This window comes from Vespula vulgaris, chromosome 2, assembly GCF_905475345.1.
Source record: "Vespula vulgaris chromosome 2, iyVesVulg1.1, whole genome shotgun sequence".
In the NCBI taxonomy this organism is placed as follows: domain Eukaryota; kingdom Metazoa; phylum Arthropoda; class Insecta; order Hymenoptera; family Vespidae; genus Vespula; species Vespula vulgaris.
In genome coordinates this window covers 3,960,431-3,979,569 of record NC_066587.1, presented here as the reverse complement: position 1 = coordinate 3,979,569, position 19,139 = coordinate 3,960,431, and the positions used below count along the sequence as shown (strand labels likewise).

At 35.6% G+C, this 19,139-nt stretch overlaps 2 protein-coding genes across 2 annotated transcripts in view; one reads left to right on the top strand and one right to left on the bottom strand.

The window, feature by feature from the left end:
* The window catches only part of LOC127072538 (mucin-5AC), a 21,208-nt gene extending 7,675 nt beyond the window's left edge, over positions 1-13,533 (bottom strand). The window contains exons 1-2 of the mRNA XM_051013008.1: positions 13,323-13,533; positions 8,688-9,373 (exon numbers count right to left, since the gene is read on the bottom strand). Of these exons, the coding sequence (XP_050868965.1) occupies positions 8,688-9,191 (504 nt within the window). The 5' untranslated portion in view covers positions 9,192-9,373; positions 13,323-13,533. The remainder of the gene's footprint in view (positions 1-8,687; positions 9,374-13,322) is intronic.
* Positions 1-19,139, top strand: part of LOC127072521 (elongation factor-like GTPase 1) — a 51,845-nt gene that overhangs the window by 11,299 nt on the left and 21,407 nt on the right. The window lies entirely within an intron of this gene.

Here is a 19,139-nt window from a genome sequence, read left to right as displayed (position 1 = left end):
AGCAGCAACAGCAGCACTGAGGTTGCCCCTTCGGTGAACGTATAAGTAGGATTCACGTTTTATAGAGGAGGCCACGAATCGTGGAGATGCAAAATCGACACGTTTCTACGAAAGCCCATGAATCACCTGCGCGATTCTAACGCGTACACATACAAGAACGTGTCGGCGACTAACCGGGCAGTATAGTGCCAAGAGAGAAACGGAAATGTAAATCGTACACGGTACCCGGATGGTCGATCGCTGGACCTCGTGCATGGGAGGAGATAAAGAGAGAGAGAGTGTGAGAGTGTGAGAGATTTTTACTATGGTGAAGCACCGCCATTAACGATACGTACGGTGGGACGTGGAACGTCAAAGATAAACCGATTGAACGCGAAATATCGCGACGTTAGAAAAAGAAAGAAAAAAGAAAAAAAAAAATCTTTCGTAGATTAAGCATACTCGAGCTAATTAAGTCTATACCTATCTACGGGTTGTGTACATCCAACCGCGTAGGAAAGGAATAAAGGATTCTAAGGTTAAAGACTCAGGCTCGTTTGTCTTCTCTTCTCTTTTCTTCTAGCGAAACACATTGGCAACCTCTCATAGGGAGTAAAGGCAAACCGGTATTCTTCCCTCGTTACGCTCTAACGTTACCGTACTCGATCGTAATATTTCAGAGATGACTAATCCGTGATAAGAGAGAGACAGAAAGAGAGAAAAAGAAATCGATGATATGTTTTGTGATAATTCAAACTTCTCAATTCAAAAATTGATATCAATCAAAATATATCTATAAGAATATCTCTATAGGTTACGTTAAGAGTATAATACTTTAGCATAAAAAAAAGGGAGGGAGGAGAAAAACGTGTGTAAAGAGATTTTATTGTTAAATATAAACATCTTTCCATGGTGATCGTTAAAATTCGTACATCGTCGACATCGTCGTTCGCAAAGTTGACGTTTTCAGGACAAGTCGCTTTCGGTGTCCTGATTCTAACTATGACGAGCAATTAATATTCTGTGTAACCGTGCGTAGAATCATGTGCCGCGGCCCCTTTTTTACTTTTTGTTTTTTCCTAATCCTTTTACGATGGTACGAAACGACTCCGCCTTCTCTCGGTCTCTTCCTTCGTCTCATTCCGAACGATTTACTCTATAAACCGACACGCTTCGATTAGTTTCTCGAGTATCGATAAAGTAGGTAATCCTCCATACTTATTTTCTTTCTCATAAATTGCTTGTCGATGTTTCTTCTCTCTCTCTCTCTCTCTCCCTCCCTCTTTTCTTTCTTTTTCTTTCCTCATTTTTTTTATCTTTTTATCTTTTTTTTTATCCTCACCAGGAGTCTCTCTCTCTTTCTCTCTCTTCGAAGAATCAATTTTCAGACAAATTCTTCTATTCGTTAAAATCGTTTTTCTCTTCGTTCTCTCCATAATTCAATAAAAACTGCTATAATTCGCCGAAAGAAAAAAATACTACCTATCACCGTGAATGCGCTTTAATAAGAAACGATTTATCGTAAAAATATGAAAGCTTCTCTTATATTCATTCGAACGAGAGTAAATCTCATTTAAAAGCATGGATCGCGGTAGCGAACAAGAGTCAGGGCTCATTGTCGTTAATCTCTTCACGCTAATGCGATTTCCGTACGTAACCCCTTGCGGATGGTCGATCGGATAATGGCTCTGACTTAGCAAGTGAACGCAGCTGGAAGTGACGATCGCTAAATGCCTCTCCTCTTATTTCCTCATCCTCCTATGTACACACACACATATATAAATCGATATATATATATATATATATATATATATATATATATCGAAGGAGCTGATTTTGCATTCATTGCCATACGATAACCGTGAATCCGCATATTTGCTATAGATTTTCTACTATGCGTGGACGCCTCTCGTTTATCGATTCTTTACGATCGAGCAGCCGATCGGTGGGTTTAACGATCGATTGATTCCCTTCGATCGATTGATCATTCTCTTTTCGATCGTGGAATCGCGCACTCTTCGTCGGTAATTAGTCAGAAGGATCAACCTCCTCGCACGATCTTATCTTATCTTATTTTCTCACGTTTAAACCGAGATCGATCGGTGTAGATCGATACGCTTCTTTCAAAAGGATCGATCAAAGGATTCGCTAATGCACATAGATCGTGATGAAGATGCGATGATAAAGCGTCATTTACGTCGGAAGACTCATCTTCTTTTTTTTTCTTTTTTTTCTTTTTTTTCTTTTCTTTTCTTTTCTTTTTTCTTTTTTTTGGAAAAAGAAAGTGTAATTTCAATTTACTATTCAATATTCTATCGCCATATTCTTCGTGTGCTCGTTTTTACAAGGGATATAAAATATATACATATCTCTGTTTATTAATATTTTAATAACGCTCTTATAATTTCATTACTATTAATAACTTCATCGCATCTCGATGTGAATTGATTAATGTTTGAATTTCGTCACTGACGAAATGATTCATCCTTAAAAAATTGAAAACTCATTCAATGCCTTCGAGACTAATATATTTGTTAAAATCGTTAGAATATTCGATCAATATTTAAATTGCTTTATATAAATTTCCATTCTAATGTTTTATTTGAATCTCAATCTAAATAAATAAAAATTAAGTACACACATTTTGTATCATTAGATATCATTTTCTTCCGTCGTCACGTTCCACTACCGATATTGGTATAACGATAGACCGATTCGCTCGTCCTCGTTTTAGTTATTAACTACTTCTCTTTATCTATTTCGCTTCGGTAACGGTCTCGATCGTATTCGTTATCGTATTCGACAAGAAGAAAGGTATCTCGCCGACGATTTGTCCCGTGCCCGGAAGCCCGTTCGTTCTCGCGCGGAAGAAATCGCGTGGAATGCGCTTTTTGTAAATCGCTAAGTCACGGCCGAGGTAATTCTTCTTTCGAAGTTTTCAACGATCGTTCGAGTACCACTAAAGTCGTTCGGTAAGAAACGAAGAAATAATTCGTAGCCGATTGTAAGTTCCCCGATGACATTTCCTTCCTTCTATTTCTTCTTTCTTTTCTTTTCTTCTTTTCTTTCGTGGAAAAAGAAAACGCGGCGACGTACCCTTCAATCCGTAGTCTGTGATCACGCAAAGCGATAAGTCGAGATCGGTTAAATTAGCAACGAGGGCGGGTAAAATGTTAGTGGGCGTACGACGTAACGATCAGCTGAGCGAGACGCGTCCGTTCGACTCAAGCGAGAACCGTTTTTGCAATCATCTTTGCGGTCGAAACTGAAAATATCGTGATGATTTGCCATAGAAAGAAGAAGATCTGTTTGAACCGTTAGAGAAACTTTGCGATCTTTCGAATCGATCGAATTCTTTTCTCCGACTCAACTTCTTTTTCCCCTTTACGTTCTCGATTTTAACAAAACTTTTACAATTTTTCCTTTCAAATTTATAACTATTATTACATGTAACTCGTTATCGGTTATATCTCAACAACGACGGAGATAATCCGACTAGAACAACAAAAAAAAGAAATAAACAATTTTCATAATCGATCATATTTATTTATTATTTCCTTCGAATGTAGTATATTGACTATTCAGACATTTTGAAGTTAGCTCTAATTTCACGTTTATAAAATATCTATAACAGTTAAAGTATTATCATCGTCGAAGCGTAGAAAATCAGTAAGTCCAGTTTGTATCTTCGGATATCTTCGAAGAAAGGACGTTATACCACGATACAAACTCGTAAAGTCTTTCCAGTAAAGCAGCGAGCGCAACTAATAATTCTCGTATTCCGATCGATGCTCGTTCGAGCGGACGCTCGTCGAAACCGCAAGCCACAGTCTACCGCGAGATATCTCTAAGTATAAGAGCCTCTTATATCCCAATGGGAATCGCGTTCCCGTAATTTACCTATCTGTACTTGGTTTTCTCGTTTAACTGTAAATATCTAATCGCTCTTTCTCTCTTTCTTTCTTTCTTTCTCTTTCTCTCGTATTTTCTCTCTTTTGCTTCGTGTTCATTAATTAAACGTTAGTGTAAGACACCTATGACGTTAGCTTTGGCACTAAAATCAAATGATTACATAGTCTTCTAACATTAAGCGTTACTACTACACATAATATAGACCAGCGTTTCTCAAACTATAGTACGATATGATTGCCCAATATTAGACTATGTTAAAAAATTAAACTTAATCGGCCACGATTAAATGTTATCTTAGACCAACGCGAAGAAAGTGATTAATTTGTAAGATGTTTTTGTCATAATATTCTTGTGGAATGTTTTTGCAAAATCGCGAATATATCGAAGTAAAAATCTCGTATCTTTAAAATAATCTCTGATGACCCCAGTTTATCAAATTCTCCAAAATTGTCTTATAAATACTCGAACCGCGATATTATTAGAAATGATAAATTTATTTTTCCGCTTGTACTGTGTACGATTATAAATAAATTTATTGGATTTTACAATTGACATAGAGATTGAGAAACTCTGATACAGACGCTTATACTAGCAAGGAAAATTTTATATACGAAGAGAACAGTTATCACATTTTTCTTCTATACACGTGCGTCCTTCGCTTTTTTAAATTTTGCGCTTGTTTGCTATATTCTTAATAATAATGCACGATTTTCATCGATTTTATCACATACGCGAAGTGTTTCAATCAATTTCTTTTATTTCATCGATAGTAGATATACATCGATAATACGATTCTAAAGAAGAAATAAGAAAGTTAATAAAAATAATTTCAATTATAACAAACAAAAATAATTTCTAAATAATTTATTCTGATTATTATTTTATCTTTATGTTTTGGTTGTTCGAGCGTATCAATGATGTTCGAAAATCAGGTCGATCATAGTTCGGAAAAATTCCATACGGATTGCATACGGAAACTGTGTAAATATGTAATTACAGTAATAACAATGTATATGTAAAGTCGTTGATTGTAATATCCGGTATATTTCTTCGACTATCCTCTTTTTATTTCTTCTTTTCTTTGTAATTCGTTCAAAGTTGTCTAACTATGATAATATATTTTTCATATATTTATTACATCCCTAATCGATAAACCTTACTCAAGACAAAATAAAAACAAAAAATAAATTAATAGACGCGTTCTTCTTTAATGAGATTTCGAAGAGAGGGAAAGCAGTTAGTATGCTGAAGATATATATGTTCGCGAACATCTGTATATGCATATGTGTACATAAATACGAAATGTATATAGGTAATATGAAAAAATTTAATACAGGTTCTGTAAACATCTTGTAATATATGTATCTTTCTTTTCTTCTCTCTCTCTCTCTCTCTCTCTCTCTCTCTCTCTCTCTCTCTCTCTCTCTCTCTTTTTCTTTCTCTTCTTTCTTGATACATTTCAATTATAATAATCCCTTCAACTTTTTAGTTGATCCATAAGCTTCTCTCAGTATTTTGTATCACCGACAATCGTGAGGATCTTGTAGCTGCTGCTACTCGTTTTTAACGGTAATATTTTGCGGCTTTCCGTCCTGTATAATATAAAAGAGAAAGAAAGAGAAAGAGAGAGAGAGAGAGAGAGAGAGAGAGAGAGAGAGAGTAAAAGAATTTAATAGTCATAAAAGAAGTACCTCGTAGCGTGAATTTCTTGTTCGGTGAATATTTTTTTACAAATAAAATAAAATAAAAAAAAAATAAGTTAGGAAGAAGCAGAAAAATGTATTTTCTTTTTCATCTTATTCTCTCTCTCTCTCTCTCTCTCTCTCTCTCTCTCTCTCTCTCTCTCTCTCTCTCCCTCCCTCTCACTTCTTTTCTCACACTGAAATCGTTTTTCCAGTTTGTAGAACACAACGCACGGTTCTTTTCCAATTAGCTAGTTCTTCTTATTCTACTTCTTCTTTTTCTTTCTCTTCTTTTTCTTCTTCGTTCTCTTCGTCTTCTTCATCTTTTCTTCTTCTTTTCCTTCTTCTTCTTCACCTCGTTAAATGGCTATTTTTTTCTTTTCTCCCTTCATTATTATTTTGTTGTTGTTGTTGCTGTTGTTATTATTATTATTATTATTATTATTATTATCATTATTATTATTATTATTATCATCATTCTTTCTCACAAGCGCATTCTCGAAAACCATTGTCTGTTTTCACCAGAGACACGCGCCAACCTCAGAGTCAAAGGAAGCATCATACTTATGATGCTTTTATACGAGATAAGCAATTACGTTTAGGTTATACGCGCCCGTTGATTGCAGTCGTTGGAAAACGCATGACGCCTCTTGGCGTGCGTCTAATAAGAAGAATCGGACCATTAAAGTCGAATCGAAGGTAATGACTCGCGAGATGGCATCTCTCTCTCTCTCTCTCTCTCTCTCTCTCTCTCTCTCTCTCTCTCTCTCTCTCTCTCTCTCTCTCTCTCTCTCTCTTTCTCTTTCTCTTTCTAACTTAAGTCAGTGCATAGGAGAGTGGATTTGTGAAGTGCGTTGCCAAGATCGCGAGCGTACTTGCTCGAGAAAGAGAAAGAGAGCGAGATACCTACTCAAAAGAGAGGCAGAGAGAAAGAGAGGGAAAGAATCTCTGCTGGTATCTGCCAAGATGGCAAAGACATAATGATGATTTCGATGTGTACGTTGTTTATGTCCATATGTGTGTATGTGTGTATATATATATATGTGTATATATGTATATGATGTATATAGACGCATATGTGCGTTCATTCCAAGTCTCTTCCAGCTGCGTCGTTCACGCTGAGCTCCCGTTTCTTTCTCACTCTTTACTCTCTTTCTCCTCGCCTTTCGCAGCTTATGATTTCTCCTGGTTTATGTTTCTATCTTTTCATCTTACGGTTAGCCACGAGAAGACTCTAGCACTGTCACCGTCTCATAATCAAACGTACCTTTTTACTAGACCGCTATGCGTACTTCTCTTTCTTTCTCTCTTTCCTCTCTCTCTCTCTCTCTCTCTTTCTCTGTCTGTCTTTCTTTTACTCTTTCTATTTCACTATTTCACGGATATTACATCTTTCCTACGTCGTTACGACGTCACTCCAGAGAAACTAATGCAATGACTGCGTTATTAAAGGAAAGATTATCAACTCTTCTCTTGATTTGACTTCGTTCATAAATTAAAAGAGAACATAATAAAAGTCGTACTCGAAGATAAAAAATTCATCGTCAAGCCGACATTCAACGTCGCATTAATTAATAATTTATATTATAAATGTTTAAGAGAATATCTCTGTTCTGAAACTAATGTAATAAATACAAAAGATATAATGTCGCTCTCACGTATATAGAATAAATATTTCTTTTGTTCGCAGTATTATTAAGAAACGTGTTTCAAATATCTATGTCGTAATTATAAGTTATATTTATTCTTACGTCGATGAAAGATGTCAACGATATGAATTTCTCGAGGCATCGAATGAATTCATTTTCTTTTATATCTTCTTTTTCTTTTCCTTCTTTTCTTTTTTCTTTCTCTTTTTCTTTTATAATCACTTTACTACCCACGTTTAGAAAGAGAGAAAAATGGTGCGTGTTATTAATCGTTCGTAATTATCGGCACACCAAGACAATGTTGATAAGATTTCTCTTATGGCTTTGTTCTTTGTACGACGATAATCACGTTAATGTTAAAAGGAGAGAACGTAGGTATATCGTTGATGATCGTACGTATATACATATCTACGTAGGACGTATTATATTCTCTTTATAAGTATCTACTCGCAACACGTGGTGTGTTCTGCCTCGCTTGCTACTTTCTAGGTCGACCCATTTGGCATTTTTTTCCCTCGCGAGGCTCGCGACACTCACCGACCCTCGCACGAATCTGGGTCCCTTTCTACTAACTCCGTACAAACTGTACGTACTGTGTATATATATGTGTGTATGTACATACAATAGTGTGTGTGTATATATATATATGTATACTATTATGTATCAAAGAAACTGAACATTTTCTTATTTTTTCACTTGGATTATTATTATTACGTAAGAGATGAGAGAAGGTCGAGCTTCTCGACTCTTTTAGGAAATCGATCCCAACAATCTTGAAAAATTTTCTTTCTCCGATGTAGATCGAGCGTTGTTGGTTTTTAGCTCGAAGAAAGTTGTCAGGAAAGTCGTCAGTACTGCTCTACGATAAATTATCTTGTTGGACGTACAGAGATGGGTAAACGGGAATGTCGATGAGAAGAAAGTTCCCAACCCCCTTGAGAGAAAAGATACCTCTTTTGCTATCTCAAGTATATATACATACTACACAACTACACGTATACTATATATATATATATAGTATACGTGTAGTATATATATATATTATTTTGTATATCTGTGTGTGTTTGTGTGTATACTATACACACAATGTGTGTGTGTATGTGTGTGTGTATATTGTGTGTATAGAGAGGGAGGAAGATATCTTTACGAGGAACAATGAAGACGCTTTAAAGATACATCGAATTACGATCGGGTCACAATACAATCGTGACTATCGCGAGAAACTCGAGATAGTTCGAGTTTACTAACGGAACGTGCGCATGGTTTAAAAATCTGGAAACATAGTTTTTATGTACATATAATAAAAATACGATTTATCTATTAGCGATTAACGATTAATGATCACAATCTCTAACGATAATAAATTAAGAGATAAAAGAAGAAAAGGTAAGAAAAGAAAGGAAAACAGAAGAGAAGAGAAAGAAAGAAATTAACGAACAAACAAAGAAAAGGAAAGAACCCTTACCTCGCTCGCGCTGGTATAATTTGTCGTTAGCTTGATCTGCGGTCGAATCTTCCCAGGTGATTCACGAGTCTCTTTACCCGATGTAGAGGCCATCGTGCTAGTCGATTCATCCAGTTTCGTGCTGACCTTTCTTGTTGAAGACAAGAACACGGTACTTCCGCTACCGGAAGTAGCTGCCGTTCTTGACATAATCTGTTCGGTTGAAGCAATTGATACGATCGGATTGGTTGACGAAGATGACGTTGTTATGGTTGTTGCCGATGATGAAGATGTTGGTATAGGCGTTGTAACCGAAGACATTGAACTCGACGCTATGGACGAACTTGAACTTGTTACCGATGGTATGGTCGTCGAAGTGATGACAGAAGTAATTCTATTGGGCAAGGTTGGTGTCGTCTGTTTTGCTCTAACCGAGCCACGAGCGTGTTCTTGTTGTGACGGTGGCAAAGCTAGACAACTTGTGATTGGTAATACTAGCCATACTATCGTTCGTATCGTCTTCATTTTCCTTTCTCTTTCACGTAAATTCTCCTTTTACGAGTTTACACTATGTTTATTATTTCCCAACAAGTTTCTGTTTTATCTTCCTTTATTTACCGTCCACTCCTTTGTCTTCTTTCCCGTGACTGTTACTTTAGTTCTGTCTGCTCTACTCGATGTCAGCAGTAATAATGATACGAATATACCTGAGAACACGATATCATTAGAATGTTACTGTCAATTGTAAACATAGATGTTAACGATGTATGTATATTAAATGTAAGCAAACATAACCGAGACTAGAATGATAAAGGACAGGATTTTTTATACCGAATAATATATACCTACGTTATTCTTGAATAAAATACTTGTCTTTGGACTTAACTGGGCTAACATTTCGTAGAATTATTTCTCGTTAAAGAGAAGATTAATGTCGTAGGTATAACTACCGTATCAAGCGAATCTCGTTCTCATTATACAGCACGTTTGCTCTTACGAAGGCGAAACCGTTCCCGCTAGAGTGAAGATTATCTTCACGACAATGAGAGAGTCCTTTAATTGTGATAATGGAACATGATTATTCTCTTGCGTATAATCCTCTCATTTTCCAAATATCAAGTCTATCTTTTTCTCTCTTTCTCTTTCTTTAATCGAATCTTTTAAAAGAGAATCAACAAGTCCCACGTTAGGACTTTAGAATTCGCTTTCTCACAGAATCTCCGTTCTAATTACATTCGTTTAACGATATTCCGAAGTATATCGATCGACAATCGTTTCGAACGAGTACGAGACTAGAAGACAGATCGACGTAGATCTTTCACGAGATCGTAGAAGAGACACACGTAGATCTGTCGATACGTACAGATCGTTCAAAGGAACATCCCTGATTCCCACGCGTCTTGGATTCTCTCTTTCTCTCTCTCTCTCTCTCTTTCTTTTTCTCTTTCTCTTTCTCTCTCTCTTTCACTATCTTTCTTTCATCCATCTAGAGCAAGCATGAACCCTAAGCTCACGTCCGAGCGGATCTCGCGAGAGCATCGAGACGAAACGAGAAGAGTTTACGCTGAGAGCTCGGCCTTCCTTAACGGTAACATTATTTTTTTCAAACTCTACCAGGCTGGACCACGATATGGATGCTGCGTGGAAGCAACAAGCGTACGCGTTCTCTCTCTTTCTCTTTCTATCTCTCTTTCTTCCTTTCTCTCCTCTCCCCCTCTCTCTCTCTCCCTCTCTCTCTCTCTTTCTCTCTCTCTCTCTCTCTCTCTCTCTTTCTCTTCCTCGGAGAAACTTTCGAGTAACGATTTTCCACCTTTCCGATTCGTCGTCCCTCGCAAAGTAAAACGCCAGTCTCTACTACCGGCTTGCTTCTATCTACCTCTCCTCGTTCTAATAACGGAACGATCTTATATACAACGTTAAAAAAATCATCGAGGCCCGGCTTTAGACTCGATAACGCGTTCTTGGGAAAAAGACCGAGTTCGTAGACCGTGTTTTAAACTTGTCTTTTGAAACCCCATTTTCTTATCCGATCATTTTTACCGACGACGACGATGACGACGACGACGATCACACTCTGATTATCGCGATAATATCACCGATATCTCGAACGTTCGTGTTTGATGAATTTTTTTTTTGCTCCTTCCTTCATTTGCCAATTGATTTTTCTTTTTTGTTGTTTCTTTTTTGTCCTTTTTTTTCAGAGATTGTGATTACAGGCGGTCGAAACGAGTACACACGTACAACGAGATCACGCAATCGGATCGCAATTTTTTTTCATTCTTTCTTTCTTTCTTTTCTTCCTTTTTTCTTTTTCTAATCGCACTTTATGGATCGACTTTTCGAGGAAGCAATAAATAACGCTTAAATGATGTAGGTCGCTGTAAATCGTTAACGATTTCCCCCACCCTTTCTCTTCTTCTCTGCCTCCCCCATCCCATTCCACCCCCACCCCCGAAAGTATAATCAGCGATTTGTATGTATATTCATTGAATCGAAACATATTTCATAACGTTACTTCGAAGTACTTCGTCAGCGTTCACTTCACATTACGAGCAAGAATATATCGATTCTTTTAGAATATCGAACTTATTATTCTCTTCGAACTTCCGATTCGCTTCGTCAACGACCCTTGTCGACTTTATCGTCGTCTTCGTCTTCAGCTTCGTCGTCGTCGTCGTCGTCGTCATCGTCGTCGTCGTCATTGTCGTTACTGTTTCGCTCGATGCTCTTGAACGTAGGCGCCGTGATAATTATCGCGCGTTCACCGGTACGGACTTGCTTGGAATTGGGTCACCCGGTACATTCCTTACGGGCCGTTATCTCTTCTTCTTTGCATTTGCAAGGTCGCACGGATCTGCACGCATGAGCACGTACAAGAAAGAGAAGAGAAGAGAAGAAAAGAAGACGAAGGAAGGAGCAGGAGGAGGAAGAATGATGGTAGAAGCGACGAAGCACAGCTTCCGATCCGTTACATTATTATATTCTATCTTGCGATCTGGTGCTCCCTTCGTCTTATCTTTCACCGTAAGATCGTTCGTCTGTGTCGAGAGATCTCCTTGCATTCGAAGTGTCTTTGAGATTTTATCGAGAGATTCTACGATTGATAATATCCTTTTTTGTTCTTTTTTGTTCTTTTTTGTTTTCTCTTTTTCTTTCTTGCTTCTGGTTTTTTCATTTGTCATATTTACGATCAAACCATCGCGACGAAGGAAGTGAATCGATTAATTAAAAAGGGGAAATCTGAACTTTGTACACAATTTTCGATAGACCTTTCCGACACGATTATGGAAATGTGTGTGAACAAAATGTACTCTCACGTCGTAAAAAGGAAAATGAAGAAAAAAAAAAGAAAGAAAAAGGAGAAAAGGAAAGGAGAAAAAAAGAAAAAAGACGAATGTGAAGGGAAGGAAAAAGGGAGAAAGAAAAAAAAGAATTATTCGATGCTTCATCGAATACCGTCGATTTAATATCCTTTAGAGTATACTAGTCGAGGGTTCTCCGAGAGTAGCATCAAACAAAGGGTTATCTACGTGAGAAATGATCCAAAGATAAAGTCTCATAATCTATGCAAAATGGCTTGAATATGGATATCCCGGTGAACGAGAGGATCGTTCGTGTAAGTAGACAGGAAGATCAAAATGAAGTCTTTTAAATGTAGAGAAAAAGAGAAATAGTGAAACTATGAGAGAAGAAAAAGAAGAATAAGGCTCGAAGAATCGTGGGAATGTGTATTTTTCTACGATGAAGCGTTGATTTTAATATGAAGATAACAAATCGAAAGAGAGACAGTGACAGAGAGATATAACGGATCTATTCCAAAACGGATCACATATATGCCATTTATGCGAATGGTCTTTCTTTGTGTGTATGCACAAAGAAGAAGAGATGGAGAGAGAGAGAGAGAGAGAGAGAGAGAGAGAGAGAGAGAGAGAGAGAGAGAGAGAGAGGAAAAAAGAGAAAGAGAGATGACTAAAATGGTATACTTCAAGTTGGTCGTCATCGAGACGCTAATGCCTGGGTCGAGGTCGAGATTAGTTTCGCCGTCGATCTTCTCCCTTTACCTTCTTCTCTTGTCTCGAGATCCTGACTTCTGACGGGAGAAAGCTATCCGTCATGCGAACTTAAAATCATTCTTTGAACAATTTCTCATCTCCTTTATCGAATAAATTGAGATAACATTTTGAGAAAGTTTCATCCCATTTCTCTAACTGTACTAAACATTAACTGTTGGTTTTCTTTTTCTGTTTTGTTTGTTTGTTTCTTTTAAATTATTTGTAAATCAAATAAATATTTTGTATAAGCACGTTCAACGAAAGACTAAAAAAATTAAATAAGTAAAATATAAATAGCATAGCCGATAGAATTTTCGGAAAACAGAAATTCATCAATCTCGATACATCTTGATACCTCTCGATATACTTCAACCCCTTAATCGGGAACAGAAATGCATTCGAACTCAAGGTCAGTCAGTCAACTTCAATCTCGATCTCAGAAATGCGAGGACGAGCCAACCGGAAATCATCTCGTTCATTATCCTCTTTCTTTCTCTTTCTCTCTCTCTCTCTCTCTCTCTCTATTTATATCTATCTCTATCTTTACTTTTATCTGTATCTCTACCTCGTTTTTTCTTAAGAAAGAAAAACACTGAAATCGTACCTCCTCGACGAATCCTTTTCTTCTTCCTTTGGATCTTTTTTGTACAAACTTACGAACGTTCTTGCACACTCGATAGAAATAAAAAAGAAAAAGAAAAAAAAATCGAAAATATCGATCGAATATTATAATAGCCGTGAAATATGATAATAATGATAAGGATAATAAAAGGGAGCAGAGAGACACTCGTGAAGGGTACTACTCACGGCTGATATTGGTTCGGGGTTCGAGTCCGACTGCGGGCTCTCGTAGGGGGCCTCCTGCCTATGAGTCCCCGCTAGTCCCACTTACCAACCAACCAGAAAGCACTCGACCGCGCTCGGAATCCTAAGCCGCATCTCCGCCAATCCTCTCCCTTCGCTTAGTTCCTCTCGTACACGCGAACTCACGACGACGGTACCAAGGAAAACGCGACGAAATTTTTCTTTCCTCCTACTATTCAACTATCTATCTTTATTTATCTCTCTTTCTCTTTCACCATGATCGATTTTTCTATCTTTCTTTCTTTCTCTTTCACGATGGCCGATTTTTCTATATTTTCTTCTCTATTTCTCTCTCTCTCTCTCTCTCTCTCTCTCTCTCTCTCTCTCTCTCTCTCTCTCTCTCTCTCTCTCTCTCTTTCTCTCATTCTTATCTTTTCTTTCTCTTTCAAGACGATTGATTTTTCTATCATTTTTTCTTTCTCTTTTATGACGATCGAATTTTCTATATTTTGTATTTTGTCTGCGTGTATGTCTTTCTCTATCTATTTTTTCTTTCTATCTATCTTCTCTTTCTCTACCAAATTTTCTCTTTTTTCTGAAAGAGCAAGTATAAACTATTAATAGATATATGCTAAATCCAGGCCTCATAACGATCAAGCAGAGGGTGTCGAAACAATCGAGAAAGTGCCGCCCGGGTGGTCCAAACCATTTCTTCTTCAAGTAGGCCAATGATGTTGCAAATAATGATGCATTCGATAAATTAAACCGATAAGACGGATTAAAAGACTCGAGATTTCTTAAAGAGCCTTCTCCGACTTCGTTATAAACGTGTTGAAAGAAATATTTACTTTTATCATTGCCTAGATGCCATCTGTTCGTTTACAACGTACCTATCGATAAAAGAGATACTAATATAAAGGAAAATAATTACAAGCGCGTTCCTTTGAAATGCTTCTGGTACAAAGGTGAAATACTCGCGAAAGTGTTTTACGGAAGCTTGTTCGACGACATAACAGTGGCACGCGTTTGCCTGCTGGCTATTCTTTAACTATACGTTGAGGAAGACGATTCCCAATAAATCTCAATAATTTCTGGTTCCTTGTTATGGGGGGAAGGAAGGGGATCTTTGATCATCTCTTCGTCTTCGACCAAGCATTTGCGGTTTACCGCTTCACGCGTAGGTGAACACGTGAGATTGTTTGCGGTTTGTCGCCTGAAAAAGAGTGAGACGGATGATAAGAGATTATACGAGGAGAACGTCGTTCTCTTATAATGGATCTATTTTAGGAACTAGAGAGAAGAGGAGAAGAAAATAGATAAAATAGTTTGTACGATAGATCGCTTTAAATTTGTTCAAAAAAAAAAAAGGAAAAAAGAAATGATTAACTTATTCAAAAGGTACTGCTTAATCTCCCGAGATATTATTTTATTCGAAAAATATATTATTTGTCATTTATTATCCAAAAAATATTATGCCGTCCGAAAAAGAACTTTTAATTTCCCAAAGAATATTATTCGGTCCGAAATGAGATTTTTATTTTCTAAAAAAAAAAAAATATTTCTCCTATTTAATGTATGAAAATATTGTTCCATTCAAAAAATTATGATTTATGACCGTAAAGATTACATTGAAAAGTCTTTCGATAATTTGTAGAGTTGTAAAATCTCTCTTTTCTTACCATTTTCTTTCTTTTAAATACCTGCACTCGAAACGAGATCGAGGATGACTCGTTATCTCCTTTTGATTTCATTTTAACGCATCCTAACGTCCACCGCCTCGAGATTAATCGTGCTTCTCCTCAATACGTTTATGATTATCTATTTCCTCTTCATGCAATCTCACGCGAGATACACCAGCGGTCGTTTTCACTCGACAGAACGATATTATAAACGGGCTTTACTATTTCCTCCCTGTTCAACCTACTGTTCTACATAAGAACCGTTCCTCCGGTAACTTTTATCCAAGCTTACCGAGATCTATTTTGTTATTTTTTTATCTTTTCTTGTTTCTTTTTTTCAAGATATCGAATTAACACGGACGTTGACTACTAATTATGCGAATAAATTTCAATCTCTTATCTTGATTATACTGAAATCACTTTGGTCACGCTTCCACTACCTTTGAGATACTTCCTTTTAATTGAACGTAAAAAAACGGAAAATTATCTTACTTAAGAAAAAATACAGAAAAAAAAAATAGAAAAAAATTAAATTATTGCTAATGAAATCAATGACATTCAACGAACGACGAAAGTAGGATGGTATGCGTATACTTAAGATAAAAATGATCTCACGCTAAACTTTCGCCCTCTTTTTCGTGAGTACCTTTCGTTTCTTTTGTTTTACAACGGAAGACGTTAATAAGTAATAGCAAACGAAAGATAAGATAACAACATACGGCGTGAAACTAGTAGAAGAAGAGGAAGAAGAGGGAGGGGAGGAAGAAGAAGAAGAAGAAGAAGAATGATAATAAGAGGAAGATCATTTCCCTCGAGCGGTGAAAGCTTGACGCATAATCGCGTAAGCAAAATAATTGTAAACCGGCATTGGTGCTCGGGCAAAAGTGCATAAGAATCTTCTTTTCAAATCGAGACCGAGACAAAACGAAAGTTCCGACACGATTTCCCGTCGAGATCTTGCGAATCGATCTATTAGCCTTGTCCTCGAACAACAAACTTCAAGGTCATTCTTGATGATGGCGATTCCTCACGAAACAAATCGAAAGAATAAAATAGAAAAGGAAATAAAACGGCGATGTAAAAATTGTTAACGTTTTTCAAATATCCGTTAAATTGAATAGAGTTTATAAAAATAATTTTTCACATTAAATTTAATTCAAAAGAAATGGAAATAATCGTCCTCGTCATTTGTGGTGAACACGCGAGTCTACCTTGGTGGTAACAATTCTGAAAACTCGTAAGACTACATATATTAAAATCATGTATACTGCAATTATAATACATGAGTATTATTATGAAATAGAATAAGTGATATCAATAAGGTATTACTCTATAAAAGTATCTAACCCTAAGCTTTCCTAGTCAGCTAGCTACCTAGCTTACTTCTGCTACTGATACTGCTGCTGTTACTGGTCGTCTACTGCCGACCAGACGTTGACCTTCGATGGATGCGCAGAGCATAATGATTATCCGGTACTGATGACTCCACCCTTTCGAAGTTGCTCGCGAAACGTGTCAGATCGTTAGCTCTATCTTAATTCTTGGTAAAATAATAATAAGAAAAAAGAGGAGAGGTAGAAAATTGACGTGAATAAATCAAAGTATTTTCTTCCTGTCTTCTTTTTTTACTTTTTTTGTCTCCTTTTCTTTTTCATTATCATTATTATTATTATTATTATTATTATTATCAATAATACTAATAATAATATCTATGATCATAAATCTCGGTGATTCTACGAGTTACGAATAACTTGAAACAATGCGAGTAAATTCAAGAAAGAAGGCGAAACGGCCTGATTTTTTGGACAAAAATGAAAGAAAGAAAGAGAAATAAATTCCGATCCTCCTTTCTAACGATTTTCTTGCTTCCTTCTCGCTCACGGTGGAATCTCGGCGAAGCGTAAAACCGTTGAGATGATGAAACAAGAAACGGGGAAGCGGAGAAAGGCGATGGACAGAACTCAACGCGAGAGATGCGAGTAAATGATTCAGCGTGAATGAATCTGCATTGACTCGAAGAAACTGTCTTCACTCATATGTCTGTGTGTGTGTGTGTGTGCATATATATGATATATATATATATATATATATATATATTTATTTACTAATTTTTTGTTTTTATTATTACTATTTCCTTTCTTCTTGGTCGAGAAGAATAAAAAATTCTCTCGTATAACGGTGAGAAACAAAAATGATTTGATCAAATTTAGCCGATCATTATTAAAGAGAAGAAAACTCGTTACGTCGTTTCTAATTATTCATTTTAATGAAAATAAAACTAGTTAACATTGTAAAGGGTGATAATTACTTGTACACGCTTTCTCTCTCTCTCTCTCTCTCTCTCTCTCTCTCTCTCTCTCTCTCTCTCTCTCTCTCTCTCTCTCTCTCTCTCTCTCTCTCTCTCTCTCTCTCTTTCTCGAAGAAAAAAGATCAGCTTTGATTAAACGGAAGCTTATAAAAAAAGTGCATCGATAACGAACGCGACGTAGAATTAATTAGCTTGGCGATCGATCGAACGAAGATAATAATACTACACCATCGTTTGAGTTTCAAGTTGCTAGCGGAGCAAGTTTTAAATCTTTTAACTAGCTACGTATTTAACAGTTTTCACTTAACTTTTATTTAACTTTAAAAGAAAAAAAAAAATAATAATAAGAACGATAAAATAAAATAATCAATAAAATGAAATAGCTCAAGGTGATCATTACGTTAAAGAGTTTATCTTTAATTTTTTTTTTATCTTAGCACGACTATTTTAGATATTTTTAATTCGAACGTATTTGTATCGTACAATTAATCTTAACGATATCTAAAGATAATTAATGGTTGTTTAAAAAAACAACACGAATCTAACACAAATTTTCCAAAATAGTTAGTTGCTTTTCATAAACTATATACTCCGATACTTCATAAAGATACTTTACTAATTATAAATATATAATCTTGTTCTTCTATTTATTAACAAACAAGTCAAAAAGAAAAAAAAAACAAATAAATATAAAAATCAAGAAATGAGAGATCAAAGATATCCTAATTATCTATGACTTTCATCTTATCCAATACGAAAACCTTTCGTTACGTACGAAACATATGTATATTTATAATATAGTAGTAACATTTTTGTAACTACTTAGTTGAAAATTTATAAAAAAAGAAAAAAAAAAGCTCGATCGAAGGCGTGATACGTGCACCACGTACAAGTATCGTAAAGACCGTCGTTACCTCATTATTTTCCCGTGGAGTTCACAAAACGACGAATGCCTTCAACATGGCGGCCATTAATGTACGGCTCTTTAAAGGATAATATCGAGGCTTGTATCCGGCGGATTAACGAGGGCCCGTACGAGAGATCGTCGGCACTTTGCGGTCAAGAAAAAGTGTTTATACACGACGATAAATAGCGAACGACGATGAGTTTCAAAACATCTTCATTCTCCGCGACGTTAGTGCCTCTTTTAAATCTTTAATGAAAAAGTTTGATTATTCTAGTTTAATTTTATTATTATTATTATTATTATTATTATTATTATTATTATTATTATTATTATTATTATTATTATTATTATTATTATTATTATTATTATTATTATTATTATTATTATTATTATTATTATTATTATTATTATTATTATTATTATTATTATTATTATTATTATTATTATTATTATTATTATTATTATTATTATTATTATTATTATTATTATTATTATTATTATTATTATTATTATTATTATTATTATTATTATTATTATTATTATTATTATTATTATTATTATTATTATTATTATTATTATTATTATTATTATTATTACTGTTATTCCTATTACTAGTTATTATTATTATTATAAATAATGTTCATTGACGAATTTTAATCACTCATAACAATTATAATCGATTTATTCAAAGTATAATATTTTACGAGAGTAATTAAACTTTAA